We start from the raw sequence: 15,476 nt of genomic DNA, 5'->3' as shown, positions 1-15,476 counted from the left end.
AAACCACTTCTTTGCACTGTGCAAAACAATATAAATTTCACAAACACAATGTTAAGTGCAAGATGTCAGATAAAAAAGAGCACGACCGTGTAATTCCATTTAAATAGCATTCTAAATTAGGCAACACTCATCTCTAGCACTGAAACTCAGGACAGCGATTACCTGGGGGGATGTGGATTATAGTGACTAGACGGGGAAACAGAGTGGTTTCTGGGCCGTTGATAAAGTCCTATGTCTTGACCTGGATGTTAGTTACACAGATGTACTCACATAAAATTTTATTTTTCAAATGCTTCTGATTTCTGCATGTTTCTGTATGTATAGTAATAACTTCAAAGTTTTCAAATATATTTTTTAATATTTACTTTTTGGTTCCAGAATTATATTTTTAAGATCACTGTAGTCATAAATATGATTTTCATTGTTTCTAAATGAAAGAATTTTAACTAAAACTAAAAAGGCACATTTTGTTTTCTGGACTTCATTCAAATCTTACATCTAGGTAAAAGAATTTGATTTTCTATAAATTGTAAGGGGCTATATTATAGTTATGAAGAAAGAGATATCATATCTGTGAGTAAATCCTAATTTCATATAATGAGATAGTAAAGGAACCAGTAACTATTTTTAAAGTCTAAAATTGTCCAAATTTATAAAACTTATATACAAAATAGGTCTTTAAGAGAAAAAACAAAGTTTTTTTCTCTAGACTCCAACAGATTTTAAATTAATTAAAATGATAACACTCTGGTAGTCTTGTTTTAATCAAGATAGAAATTAAAAACTGCAATGAAAAGCAGAACATCATTTACTGTGTCACTCTATGTGATTAAGCTCTGTGATAAGTTCTAGATTCTAGGAATATAAAAAAAATTATTGCCTCAGGGAACTCAGACTCTAATGTGAAAACCAGACATGCTTGTTCAAGTAAGTAACATAATGCAAATGGCTGGGAACTTTAATATGAAAGGTCACTTAAATTTCTGTTTTCTGTATTTCAGTAATCCTTGCTCACCTTGAAAATGTCAGATACTGAGAGAAATGTTTTCAAATTTCATAATATAAAGAGAAACTTTTAAACTCTACCATTGTGCATTCCTTCCCTAAAGACACCCTCTTCCTCCCCTTCCCGTTCTCGTGGGCAGGTATTTGAGAAGTTGTTTGCTAAGCCAAGCGTCACTGCTATACCTTCATTAGTCTCATCTACTTGTACATATTCATATACTCAGGCTTGTAAAATAATGAAAGATATTAACCAAAGATTACTCAGTCTAAGAATATTTAAAATTTTGCAAAATTCTACCATGATAAATGAAAGAATTCACTTTAGATTTAGGAGATGAGCATTTTGGACTTCTAAAAGGTAATTCTTAAATGTGAATGATATTAGTAAATTGAGTTTCCTTTGTGAGTATGAACAGTTAGAAAACTGAAGTATCTAGCTCTGTGTTGATCAATAAAGTTATAAAGGACAAAGATTGTAATTATTATCTTTTCAAGAAATAATTTAATGTTAGACGCTATTAAAAACATGTTTTAATACCGAGCTAAAATTTATCTCACTGACAACAAAAAAAAATGAAATTTTTATTCTTTATTTTTATTCTTTATTTTACTTATTGCAATAGCCAACAGAAAAATAGGTATTTTTAAAAACAAATATCACAATCACAGCAGACTGTTTTTTAAAAACTTTGTTATCTGTCAAATTTTATATATGTGTATATTAAAATGTGAATTTGTAACTTTTGGAATGCAAGCTCACAGAAAGTAAGAATTGCATCTTTTAGGGATATTACTTCCTCTTTCCATACTTCCAATCATAAATACATTTTGCAAATGATAAACAATGCTTCCTCTTTTCAGTATTACATTATAATCCCATATCTCTGTAAACAATTTCCTGGCAGACTGAATTTGGACATATCTGTTCAATGTCTAACCCTCAAATTTATTTCTGTTACAATGATTAATCAAGTTCATTCTAGCTATATGGCTGTAAGGTGAACACCATGCTGAAACAACAGTGAAGGCCACCAATTACTATATTTCATGCATTAGTTATTATTTGTACTAATTAGTATTGCTTTTACGTACCTTTTTGACAAAATTTCTGACTTCTCTGAATTTTCAATAGACAGGATGAAAAGGTTAATAAACCAGGTCAATGAGTATTGGTACATGGGCTCGATGTTGGCTAAATCAGCAATAGAAAAAAACAGGATGGTGGAATGAACGGCAATAGGTCGATAGCCCATGCGGGTGCTATCAATCTTCTTCTCTGTCTCTTCGGCTACTTCCTGCTTTTGAGAAATCTCATTAGCCAGAGCCTTGGAGGAAGATAATATCTTAATGGCAGTTTCATCTTCTAATATATTGCCTTCCGAAGATGAAAGAACTTCTAAAATCTTGTCTTCTATTTCTTTTAACTGCCTGGAATAAAAAAAAATTTCTCAGAAGAAGAAGAAATCATTAACAATCACTTCACATATATATTCTTTTATAAGAAACAGAGAGCATGTAATCTAAAGAAATACATCACATTGTGACAAATATCTGGAATGGTGATGCCATATAATTAATTTCTTATCTTGCGAAATGTCAGAAAGACAGGTCTTTCTGCTCCACTTCCCTTTCTAATGATCGTTTATGTGGTAACTGGAGAGAGAGAGTAAGCCCATCTACTCTGCCATCAAGTAGCTTAGCTCCCAATTAAATAGAAAGTATCACTCCATTTATTTTCTGAAATTTTTCATGATTTATAGGGCATTACCCTTTCTACCTGTGATATAGATACCACAAGCAGAAAGTGATATGCAACATATTCATTCAGACTATGCTTCAGCGAAAACAGGTAACCTCAGCTACATAATGAATGCTAAAACTTTTGTGCTAAAACTTGGTGGAAGAGTTGAAAATACACTGCCTTGACTTGTGGCAGGCCTTCTAATCCTTTCAGTGCCTAAGAACTTGTATGTAAAAACTATACTCTGCAATGCAATTTTCTAAATTAACATACAGACTGTAATACCTTTTATTTTCCACTCAAGTCTTTCCATTCAATGCACCTATTAAACCTAACAACCTAGATCTTTAATATGTACTTTAATTGATTCTAAGTGATCTTGAAACAAATGGCAAAACCACTACAATATTGTAAAGTAATTAGCCCCCAATTAAAATAAATAAAAAAAAAGAATGATTCTGTACTTTATAATGTATAAAACCTTTTGTTTTCAGCTCCTTGTAATATCAAGGCTTGCTTTTCTTCTTCAAGATCTGGCCTTTCTCGTGCTACGACAATTCCCAAAAGCTGATCCTGCATCCCTTCAGAAGTGATCATGAAGTTTAACAGTGTCACCTGTAAAGGAGGGTACGCAACAACTGCATCAGTCTTCCTGCTGAGAAGGCGTCTGCTTATGTGCTTCAAATCCTAACCTTAAAGTTGACTCTAACATCACAGTAGTATACGTGAGGGGCTTCCCTGGCGGCTCAGCACTAAAGAACCCGCCTGCAATGCAGGAGATGTGGGTTCAATCCTGGGTCGGGAAGATCCCCTGGAGGAGGAAATGGCAACCCACTCCAGTACTATTGCCTGAAAAATCCCATGGACAGAGGAGCCTGGTGGGCTACAGTCCATAGGGTTGCACAGAGTCAGACACGACTGAGTGACTGAGTACAGTGTATTTTCACATACACTGTGAGACCGTGATTAAGGATATAGACAAACTATGTTGTTGAATTAAAACCTGCAAAAGTTTCTCATGCTCATAAATGTAATACTGCAGAGAGCTGTGTTTGGTGATCAATTAATTCTTATTTCAAATTCATCCAACTTCTGACAACCCATTAATCCTAAAATCAATTAGAATCCGGCTGCAGGCCAACCTACATGTTGGCTGGACCGGCTACAGTCCATGGAATCTCCAGGCCAGAATACTGGAGTGGGTAGCCTTTCCCTTCTCCAGGGGATCTTCCCAACCCAGGGATCGAACCCAGGTCTCCCGCATTGCAGGCAGATTCTTTACCAGCTGAGCCACCACGGAAGCCCTTAAGGCGCCTGCTGCTGCTGCTAAGTGCCTAGTGGTGTCCAAAAGCAGAGGAGATAAGAGAAACAAACAGAGACTTAAGAGAAAAAAGAACACAGTGATGACTTGTCATGAGTACATATTAGGTTTGCCAAAAAGTTCGTTCAGGTTGTTCCTAACGATGTTTCGGAAAAACCTGGGGGCTTCCCAGGTGGCTCACAGGAAAAGAACTGCCTGTCAAGCAGGAGACCGGGGCTCAATTCCTGGATCTGGAAGATCCCCTGAAGGAGGAAATGGCAACCCACTAGTGTTCTTGCCTGGGAAATCCCATGGATGGAGGAGTCTGGCGGGCTACAGTCCATGGCGTCACAAAGAGTCGGACACGACTTAGAGACTAAACAGCAGCAGCAACCACAACATCCTATAATGTAATCATATCACAATATAGCACATTGTGTTACGGGACATTACAGTATGATACTCAGCCACTATTGGGAACGAAGGAATACACAGTTCACCAGCATCCATCAAGATGCAGTCTGCTAACCCTGCTTCATCTGATCAGCATTTAATCACTCTTACACACAGGTCTCTGCTGCCTGAGTCTTAAAGTTACCCCTCTCCTGAGTCTTTGCCATAAGTGGGAAAGTAATCATGCTTAGGTCTCTCTTTTTCAAAAGCAAAAAACAAATCATCCACACAATCGCTTTCAGTTCTTGAAGGATCTCTCCTTGTGCCTTCATAACTATTAAATGCATAACTGAAAATGTCATTTGTATATTCTTTTGTCTATGCCTCACTTCATTCCTTAGTCCTCTACAATCTGCTCTCATTCCTGCCTCTACATACCCATCAATACTCACAGCAATAAATTATAGCAACTTTCTAGCTCTGGTCACCAATGGATCCACAAGCCAATAAACACCTGACCTTGGCTTAATTTGACCTCCCTTGTTCCCCTGCTTTTTTTAGGCATCTATCGTGCAGTCTTCTGCCTTCACATCTCGAATTAAGGTCTGCACCTGTGTCCTGAGCATCACTTCCCACTCCTCCCTTTCACATGCCTTTCAGTGTACCTACCTTGACTGTGAAATCTCAGACACACAGACTATAAGCCATCTGCATATGCTTCAGCCCTGACTGCTGAGTTGGGAGAACTTGTGTTTTCCCACCTTCCTTGTAAGAGAATTATTTCCTGGGAGCAGGAGGTGTAAAACAGCTCCTTGTTACCCCTGTGAAGTGATGTCCTCCTCCACCCGCAACCAGGCACCTTGTCCATGGTACTGTCCTCCAATCAAACCTCTCCCCCAGCTTGCCCCATGGCAGGCCTTGGATGCCACCAAGTGTGATTACATAGGCATAATCATACATTTGTATGGAATAATAAGCAACAATCCTTTAAATTGAGCAATCAAAAATGATTCAATGTTGTCATGCAATTCTCTACTGCTTCAGAATTTAGTCATGGAAAAATTATCATTAACGTTTCTAAGAGATTTTCCCTGTGGGGCCGAGAAGCCAAGAACACAGATTACATTCGTTTCAGTCCCCAGACCAGCGTCACAGTGCTCAGAGGAATGTCTGTGTGAAAACTTTTACCTCAGACACACAGAGGGGTTCATTCATATTCCATTAACGTTAGATCTTTTGACATCAAGATTTTGCAAATCTAGTCATTTTGCTAACAAACATTTAAAACCACACAAATATGGCTTCAAATTTTATTTTCATTTAGATTCAAATGAATTATAGCAGCACAGTATCATCCCCTGGGTACTTCTGAAAGCAAAAGGTACATAAAAGATCCTAAAAATAAGATCAAGAGGAAGTATTTTAATTTGTAAATGAAAGCAAGTAACTGCCTCACTATGTTTTCTAATCCCTCTTTAATCAATCCCAGCAATTAAAAATAATGAAGCAATAAGACACTCTAGGGATCTCAAGGATTTCAATAATGAATCACAAAATAGTTCCCTATCCACAGTGGTTTATGGCTTCAACTATAACTAGTTATTACTAGACATAAATTATTATTTATGTTATCTGTGATATTTTCATAAATTTTACTGAAAAGTAAAAAAAAAGATGTTCCATGTGATTTATTTAAAAAGCTTTTTGGTAATGCAGCTTCAGGATTTTTATTTTCTTTTATGAGTCATTCTTTTCCACTTAAATTTGAAAGTTAAATAATAATTCTAATAGTTAACAATCATAATACTATTGCTGGGTCTTATTATAAGCATTTTACATAGATTATTTAGTCTTCATATCATTCTATGAGCTGCTGCTGCTGCTAAGTCGCTTCAGTCGTGTGTGGCTCTGTGAGATCCCATAGACAGCAGCCCACCAGGCTCCTCCGTCCCTGGGATTCTCCAGGCAAGAACACTGGAGTGGGTTGCCATTTCCTTCTCCAGTGCATGAAAGTGAAGTGAAAGGGAAGTCGCTCAGTCATGTCCAACTCTTAGCGACCCCATGGACTGCAGCCCACTAGGCTCCTCCATCCATGGGATTTTCCAGGCAAGAGTACTGGAGTCGGGTGCCATTGCCTGCTCCGACTCTATGAGCTAGACACTGATTATTCCCATTTTATAGATGAGGGAACTGAGGTACAGAGAGGTTAAACAACACAGCCAAAGTCACACAACGGTAGGTGACAGACCGAGATTTGAACCAAGGAAGTCTAACTCCCGACCATGCCCTTCACTACTAGCAGATATTGCCTCTCCTAGTAGTACTTAACACAATTTTTAGGTGTTTAGATAACATATTTATTTTAATAATTAAAAACAGTGGCTAAGAATTTTCATATTTTAACATTGTGTTTTTAAAACTAAGCTCAAGGGTCACTCCACCTTTACCCAGTCTTCCAGGCTTCCCTAAATGTCCAGTCTAAAGTGTGTCCCCAACTCTGAATCCCGCTATGCCTTTCTAGTCATAAACAATAACATTATTTACAGTGTAAGCCTCTTGCGAGCTTTTCATCTTTCATGTATTTTCACCTTTGAGGGCATAAATTATTTCATTTTAGTGTTTTCTCTGGCTCTATAGAGAGATGCCTATGTTAATTTAAATATTTCTAATAATGAACAGTGTTCGAAATCTCTGGATAAATCTTGTCTCTATATATGTTTCCTTCAAAATCTGAGTATTTCTTAACGTCCTGTCCTCTGAGCGGACGTTATAAATGAAAACTATCCTTCCCTCCCTCATTCATTCATTCTACAAAAAATTTGTCAAACATCAAATGCCGACCACGGCTGGGAACTGGAAATAATGAATGGAATAAGCTCCCGAAGCTTGGTTACAGTTCAACATCTCAAGTCATTTTAGTCACTGACTATAATTTTAACTTTACTTTTTAAAGGAATGTTTAGTATTTTAAAGGAACAAGTGATCAAAAACAGTTCCTTTAGGTAATTACATAAAATCAGATAGCAGCTGCCTTATTCTGAGAAAGCATGGAGCTCTGTTCCTGAATCCTCATTCTAAGAATCAGCATATTATCATTTATGGTGAAGAAAGAACATGCATGTGTGCCATCTATTTTTAACAGTGAAAATCTAAGAATACTATTGATTGCAGAAATTAAATTATCATGGTCTTTCGTCACTGCATACTGAAGGCTCCTTTATTACTGACATGCACACACAAGAACAACATTTGGAAATTATTATAGCAATTTCAGGAAATGCCAAACAAGGACAAAATCCATTTTACTTAGAAAGACCTGTTTTCCTCATGGCTCAGGAGGAAAATACAGGCTTGCAAAAGCTGATACAGAAACATTTATTTTAGATACTGGCCTTTACTGAAGTTTCAGGAAGATAATGAGGATTTCTTAGCTTGGTAGTAATATAAAAGCGGAAGTCTGGTGAATATTCAATGGTAGAGTCCCCAAGTCGTATGCATGTACTTCCACCCTGCTTAAAGGTCTGTTTTAGTAGAAGAGGTTCCAGGATCGGATCCAGTTCTTCTCCCACATTTTCTAGCAACACTGGAATAAAATCAGAAAAAGATTTCATGTTATTTTAAATAGTGACTATAAACTTCCAACTCTCAAAATTCTTTCAGCCTTCTAAATTGCTGCTGTTTCTGGTTGCCCATAAACTATTTTTGTCTTCTGAGTATAAAGAAGTGCGCCATACCATCATTAAAAAGTCCACAAATAACAAATGCTGGCGAGAGTGTGGAGAAAAGGGAACTCTCCTTCGCCGTTGGTGGGAATGTAAATTTGTGCAGCTACTATGGCAAACAGCATGCAGGTTCCTCAAACAATTAAAAATAGAGTTGCCATATGATCCTGCAATCCCAATTGAATTCGAAAAGATACATCCACCTCAATGTTCATTGCAGCTCTACTATTTTTAACCTGATTTACTCACTATCGCTACACTCACAAACACTGGGCGCCACGTTGCCTTTCCTCATCATCCTCACAACTTTGAAAAGCATCCAGTATCATTATCCTAGTTTTACAGATGAGGAAACTGAAGCAGGTGACTACAATAAAGTTTTCATCTAGTGAATGATAAAAGCAGGAACTTGAACCAAGCAATCTGTCTCCTTACACAGCTCTCTTAACCACTATGTGATACTGCAAGCATTGAAAACTATATTCATGACTTCTATAATTTGATAGGTAAAAATCACTATCAAAATTTGTATTTTGGGCTTGATGCTTTAGGTGCTCTTTGCCTAACTATACTTTTCCTTCTAGAAACTGTATGCTAAAATATTTGCCTATTTTCCTGTCCTGGGGCATGTTTTCACCATTAGGTTTAGCTGCAAGTGATTAAAAAAACCCAAGTAATAGTGACGCAAGCAAGAAGGAATTTCTCTCTCATGTAAAGGGGAGCCTGAGGTAGTCTGCCCAGGACGAAAGGACGGTGTGTTTAAACTCTCAGAGAGCCAAGCTCCTGCTGTCTTGCTGCTTCACCATTTTTGGCATATGGCTTTATCTTGGGGCCAAATTAGTCTTTCAAAGAAAATGCACATTGCAATCATCAGGAAAAAAAAAAAAAGATAAAACAGAAAAGAAAGAAGTATCGTTTAAGGGTATTTTCAATCACAAATGGCACTTCTGCTTACATTCACAGAAGTTAGGAAATGTATTCCTTTACTTTGAATGGAATGTGCCCAGAAAAACACAGGAGATGCTAAAGGTAAGGAGGCAAGAATGATTATTAGGGAACAGTGGGCACCAATTGTCACAGTGTGTTAGCTTTTTAAACTTTATTTATATATTTTTTTTTAATTTATTTTTTTTTTATTAGTTGGAGGCCAATCACTTCACAACATTTCAGTGGGTTTTGTCATACACTGATATGAATCAGCCATGGATTTACACGTATTCCCCATCCTGATCCCCGCTCCCACCTCCCTCTCCACCCGATTCCCCCGGGTCCTCGGGTTATCGTTACCATCTTTCTAAATTCCATATATATGCATTAGTATACTGTATTGGTCTTTATCTTTCTGGCTTACTTCACTCTGTATAATGGGCTCCAGTTTCACCCATCTCATTAGAACTGATTCAAATGAATTCTTTTTAACGGCTGAGTAATATCCATGGTGTATATGTACACAGCTTCCTTATCCATTAGATGTCCTGGCTATTATAAACAGTGCTGCGATGAACATTGGGGTGCACGTGTCTCTTTCAGATCTGGTTTCCTCGGTGTGTATGCCCAGAAGTGGGATTGATAAATATTGTTTGTAGCAAACATCACCCCCAGTTTTCTGCTTGGTTTTAAATCTGTTTATATTTCTTTTTAAAATTCAACTTTTTGCTGTAGAAATTCTCAAACTTTTTTCAGAGGTAAAAAAAAAAAAATTTCTTGCCAATTTCACCCAATCTTGTTTCATCTATTCCTTATCTCACCCTGGATTATTTACAAACAAATCCCAGTCACCATAAAACTTCATCTGCAAATATTTGAGTAGGTATCTCTTAAAGTTAAAGACTCATATTTAAAAATTAATATATCTTAAAAATTATCAGTAATTCACAATTTCATCAAATATCAAGTCAGGGGATATGTTTACCCATTGTCTGCTGACGTTGATTTCAGGTTGAATTCTTCCATGGTCCTGGCTGATTCTATAATTATAAACAGTGCTGCGATGAACATTGGGGTGCACGTGTCTCTTTCAGATCTGGTTTCCTCGGTGTGTATGCCCAGAAGTGGGATTGATAAATATTGTTTGTAGCAAACATCACCCCCAGTTTTCTGCTTGGTTTTAAATCTGTTTATATTTCTTTTTAAAATTCAACTTTTTGCTGTAGAAATTCTCAAACTTTTTTCAGAGGTAAAAAAAAAAAAATTTCTTGCCAATTTCACCCAATCTTGTTTCATCTATTCCTTATCTCACCCTGGATTATTTACAAACAAATCCCAGTCACCATAAAACTTCATCTGCAAATATTTGAGTAGGTATCTCTTAAAGTTAAAGACTCATATTTAAAAATTAATATATCTTAAAAATTATCAGTAATTCACAATTTCATCAAATATCAAGTCAGGGGATATGTTTACCCATTGTTTTAAAATACGTTGATTAGTGTTTGATTGCTAAATTGGGATACAAATAATCCATAAATTGTGATTGATATTCTCTAAGTTTCTTTTATATAATGTTTCTTGGCTTAAATTATAAATTTGTAGAGTTCATTCTATTATTCTTTACCTTGAAATTTTTTCTCCATTGTATATTTTCTTAGAAACTTCTTTTCCAAAGACAACTTAGTTATTCCCTTGTGTTTTATTTTAGCATTTAGGTCTTCTCTTTTTGTCTTTCATATTTAACTCTTTAGATCATCTGAAGCATACTTTGGTATAAGGTGAGACTATGGTTTGATCAGTGAAAAAACAATGCCTTACTCAGGCCTTTTGTTGTTTTGTGTGTGTGTGAAATTTTGTGATTTCTTTACTCTGCTTGTAGAAATCTGTAAAAGTTTTAGTCTTGGCACTTGATTGAACAGCTTGAGAGAGATGTCATAGAAAGAGGTGTTTGAACTGCATATTAAATTTGAAGGAATTCACCAAAATGATGGAAGAGTATGGACGAGATGTGAAACTGTCATTTTGTTACATGTACTGCCAGCTGCCCTGTATTCCCGTCTAACCCTCATCCCATGCATAATCTCTGTCTCTCTCTTTAAACCAATAAGCTCAAAGACAGCAGAGGCCAAGTCTGTATTTTCATGCTGTGTTTTCAGTGGCCGTGGCAGTTGCAAAATAAATATTTGTAAGATGAATGACTGAACAAAGAAATGAGCAAATGAAAGAAACACTGAGCCAGAAGTAGTTCTGCCCAAGGAAGGCTCAGATAATAATAAGCTTTGCTGTAAACGCAAAGAACTTTTTTCACAGAGTTAATGCAAAGCCATTAAAAGCTCCTCTATACAAACTGATTTCTTTTTAAAAAATTAAAAAAGTATTCTTTCATTTTTCCAGCTTTATTGAAGTGTGAATTGGTTAACTTATCAGAATATTAACCTGAATAACATTCTACACACACCTTGACCACTGGTGTAGCTAATACAGATGTACCTTTATTTTCTAGAACATTGGCTTTCAAACATTTTCTTTAAGCAGCAGGATACTTTTTTCAAAGAGGATTCTATCTTAAAGCTCAATATAAACAACAAAAAAGGGAGGTCTGCAGACGCAGGTGGGTGAAGGCAAAACCTCTGCCTTGTCTACCCAGGCCACCTGGCAGGGATCAGAAGTCACTGTCCTGAAATAGGTCAAAACTTAAAGAGAACTTCTTAAATGGTAGAATCTTTAGTTGCTTATGTTTTAAAATTGTAATAGTAACTGATTCTTTTACTTGAAGGCTAAATATAAAAACAGTTATAAAATCTGCCATCTGTTTCTCTTTCTATAATAGGTTTAAAACTTTTCATTTCTCTCTGATGATTAATGTTAGAAGACATTGTGAATAATCATTATCCATTTTTAAAGTATTTCATTCCAAAAAGTAGGTTAAAGCAACTGTGAGTGACAGAGAAAGCACTGGACAAAGGCAGAAGATTTGGGGACTAGTTTTAACGCTTCCCTGACCTGAAGACACAGTCTTAGTTAAACCACATAACTAACCTCTTCTGTCAGCTTACATACCTTGTTATTAAAATGTAGTGGATATTAGAATTACTATTAGATTTTAGACTTTTATGGTCACAACTCCAAGTAAGAAATATATTTTAAATCTTGATCTACTATACACATGTGCATATAAAACTTTTAAAACTTCATGAAATAATGCTTACTCTATGCTATAGAGCTTAATGTGCTTCACTCCACTGCATTTCATTTACAAATGCTGGTCACAACCCCTAAGTTGGTTCTCTCTCCTACAGCTGTGACTCATAGTTAAAAAAACACTGGACAGATTGTCTGTATGGCCTTTCTCATTATACAAACTATATTATATGTAACTATGTATGATTCTAATGTAATTAAGAGATAATATAAGAAAATGTTGGCTTAAAACTCAACATTCAAAAAACTAAGATCATGGCATCTGGTCCCATCACTTCATGGTAAATAGATGGGGAAACAATGGAAACAATAACAAACTTCATTTTCTTGGGCTCCAAAATCAGTGCGGCTGGTGACTGCAACCATGAGATTAAAAGACACTTGCTCCTTGGAAGAAAAGCTATGACAAACCTATTAAAAAGCAGAGATGTTACTTGGCCAACAAAGGTCCATCTAGTCAAAGCTATGGTGTTTCCAGTAGTCATGTATGGATGTGAGAGCTGGACCATAAAGAAGGCTGAGCACCAGAGAATTGATGATTTTGAATTGTGGTGTTGGAGAAGACTCTTGAGAGTCCCTTGGACTGCAAGGAGATCTAACCAGTCCATCCTAAAGGAGATCAGTCCTGGGTGTTCATTGGAAGGACTGATGCTGAAGCTGAAACTCCAATACTTTTGCCAACTCATGCGAAGAGTTGACTCATTGGAGAAGACCCTGATGCTGGGAGGGATTGGGGGCAGGAGGAGAAGAGGACAACAGAGGATGACATGGATGGATGGCATCACCGACTGGATGGACATGAGTTTGAGTAAACTCTGGTAGTTGGTGATGGACAGGGAGGCCTGCGTGCTGCGATTTATGGGGTTACAAAGAGTCGGACACGACTGAGCAACTGAACTGAACTGAACTGAAGGACTGAAATGAACTGAACTGATACATAAACCACATAATAAATCCTCAAACAAAAAACTGATATAAGTTGATTTTATCAGACATTGTCATAAGTACCCAAATTACAGTAATCATTTCTTCCTTGCACAGAATATAAATGGGTAAATTGAGTCTCAGAAAGGTGACTGAAGCAAGTACTGAGTAAAAGAGGCAGGTACTCTGATTCCAGAGCCAGTGCACAGTGGTCCTAACAAGGGTTAGTGAATTATGTCCAATTTCTACTTTTATAACAGATATATTGTCTGGTCCTGCCCATTTAATAAGCAAAATATCTGATACAGAGATCAGGTTGTCTCTTTTTTGGTAACTCCGTATCATTATACTATAAGAACACCAGTCGGATGAATGAAATACTACCTGTGTAGGTGTTTGTGTGTCCATATACACAAACACAACATTTTATAGGTAGACTTACAGATTTTTTCACCTCATTCTTATCCAAAACAAGCTTAAAATTGCAATTAATATATTGGTATGCAAAAATAAACTGTCAGTAAGTCTATTTGGTATATCTGTTTTTATTCTTTCCATGTGTCACTGGTTCTATTAGCAACTGGGATTTGCTTAACTTGTCCTGGGGCTAAACATGTTGTCCTTTCCTAATGTTGACAATTTACCTGGTCAAGTAAATAGTCAAAATTTGATAGATAATATGGATTCAAAATGTGACTAATAACCCCAACGTACTCAAATCATAAGTACTTTGGTTTACGTAGACAAGTGTGGCCTGTGTATAGAACTTCATCGAAAAATTCTTGGCATGTTTTTAATTTCTCCATTATAAATGGCAAGTCAGACACATAAAATGCATACCCAGTTCTCTGCTACTTTTGTAGGATAGGTAGCGAGAAGAACAAAGAAATAGTTGGAATCATGTGTTAAAATATTTTTGGCATATCAAGTGGCCCTTTTCATTGTAGAAGTAGAGCTATCATGAGAACTAAGGAAGGGCAAACAGCAGACAAAAATTACAACAGCTAAATTAGCTACACTAGGAATCAGCTAATTTAAATTAGAAGACGCATCCCAAACGAATCTTGAGACAAAGAAAGCATCCTAACCTGTTAGAGCTATAATCTGTAAAGTTCTCACTTGATTCATTATCAATAATTAATGAAAGATATTAACAAAGTAATCATTTAAGTTGAGCCTGGCTCAAATACTTTTTAAAAAACCCTATGTTATTTTGGGTTTACCTGGGCCCTTTCCAGATATTTCTGTAATGCATGTTTATTGTTCAACTACATACCAGGGGTACCAAACTGGATGCAATTTTCCAAAGTTCTGACATAGTCAGGGTCACTTAATTTAATTAGGTGAAGACTATTGGTTTTTTCCATGTTCTTGATCCATTTATTAGCCTGACCTTGAGGATCTATCATCAGAGGCCACCTTCTTGCGTTCCTGAAAGGGAAAGGAAGACAATGCTGGTCAGGTCACAATTTGTCTCTATTTAAAGATGCATGCATCACTTTCTTACAGTTTATACTTTATAGTGTTATTTTATTTTGTAACTTGTTTTGAGAAACTGTGGTTCTTGAAGCAGAGACATTTAAATTGAACAGGCTACTAGAATGACAACTATAAAAGCCATCTGGCAAACTTAACACAAGTTCTTTTACTCCTTTTGGAAAACTGCAATTTCTTAAATGTTAAAGGATATTTTTGAAAATGTTTACTGTTCTTGCTACTTAAATCACAATGATAACCGTCAAGAGTACCAGAAATCAGAAAACTCTAGTTCTTCACTAAGCCCTGCTGTTTATCACTCTTGTGACCTTGGGCAAGCCACTTCATTTCTTCATCTTCTATCTGCTATCATTTGTTATCATTATAATGATATCATTTGATGTCATTATATCTGCTTTTATTTGCTATAATTTGCCATCTATCAAGAGGCAAAGAGAAAAGATGGAGACATCATATCTCTTTAATGGTCTAAAAAAAAAAAAGATGTGAAGCAAAATTGTGTATCATCTACTTCATAGGAGAAGGCAATGGCACCCCACTCCAGTACTTTCGCCTGGAAAATCCCATGGATGGAGGAGCTTGGTAGGCTGCAGTCCATGGGGTCGCTAAGAGTCGGGCACAACTGAGCGACTTCACTTTCATTTTTCACTTTCATGCATTGGAGAAGGAAATGGCAACCCACTCCAGTATTCTTGCCTGGAGAATCCCAGGGACGGGGCAGCCTGGTGGGCTGCCGTCTATGGGGTCGCACAGGGTCAGACAC

At 36.6% G+C, this 15,476-nt stretch overlaps 1 protein-coding gene across 1 annotated transcript in view; it reads right to left on the bottom strand.

The window, feature by feature from the left end:
- The window catches only part of DNAH7 (dynein axonemal heavy chain 7), a 251,585-nt gene that overhangs the window by 53,660 nt on the left and 182,449 nt on the right, over positions 1 to 15,476 (bottom strand). Inside the window, exons 48-51 of the mRNA XM_043444898.1 lie at positions 14,493 to 14,647; positions 7,832 to 8,022; positions 3,228 to 3,361; positions 2,098 to 2,433 (exon numbers count right to left, since the gene is read on the bottom strand). Coding sequence (XP_043300833.1) covers positions 2,098 to 2,433; positions 3,228 to 3,361; positions 7,832 to 8,022; positions 14,493 to 14,647 — 816 coding nt within the window. The remainder of the gene's footprint in view (positions 1 to 2,097; positions 2,434 to 3,227; positions 3,362 to 7,831; positions 8,023 to 14,492; positions 14,648 to 15,476) is intronic.

This window comes from Cervus canadensis, chromosome 24 (genome assembly GCF_019320065.1).
Source record: "Cervus canadensis isolate Bull #8, Minnesota chromosome 24, ASM1932006v1, whole genome shotgun sequence".
NCBI lineage: Eukaryota > Metazoa > Chordata > Mammalia > Artiodactyla > Cervidae > Cervus > Cervus canadensis.
This window is presented reverse-complemented; position numbering and strand designations above follow the sequence as displayed.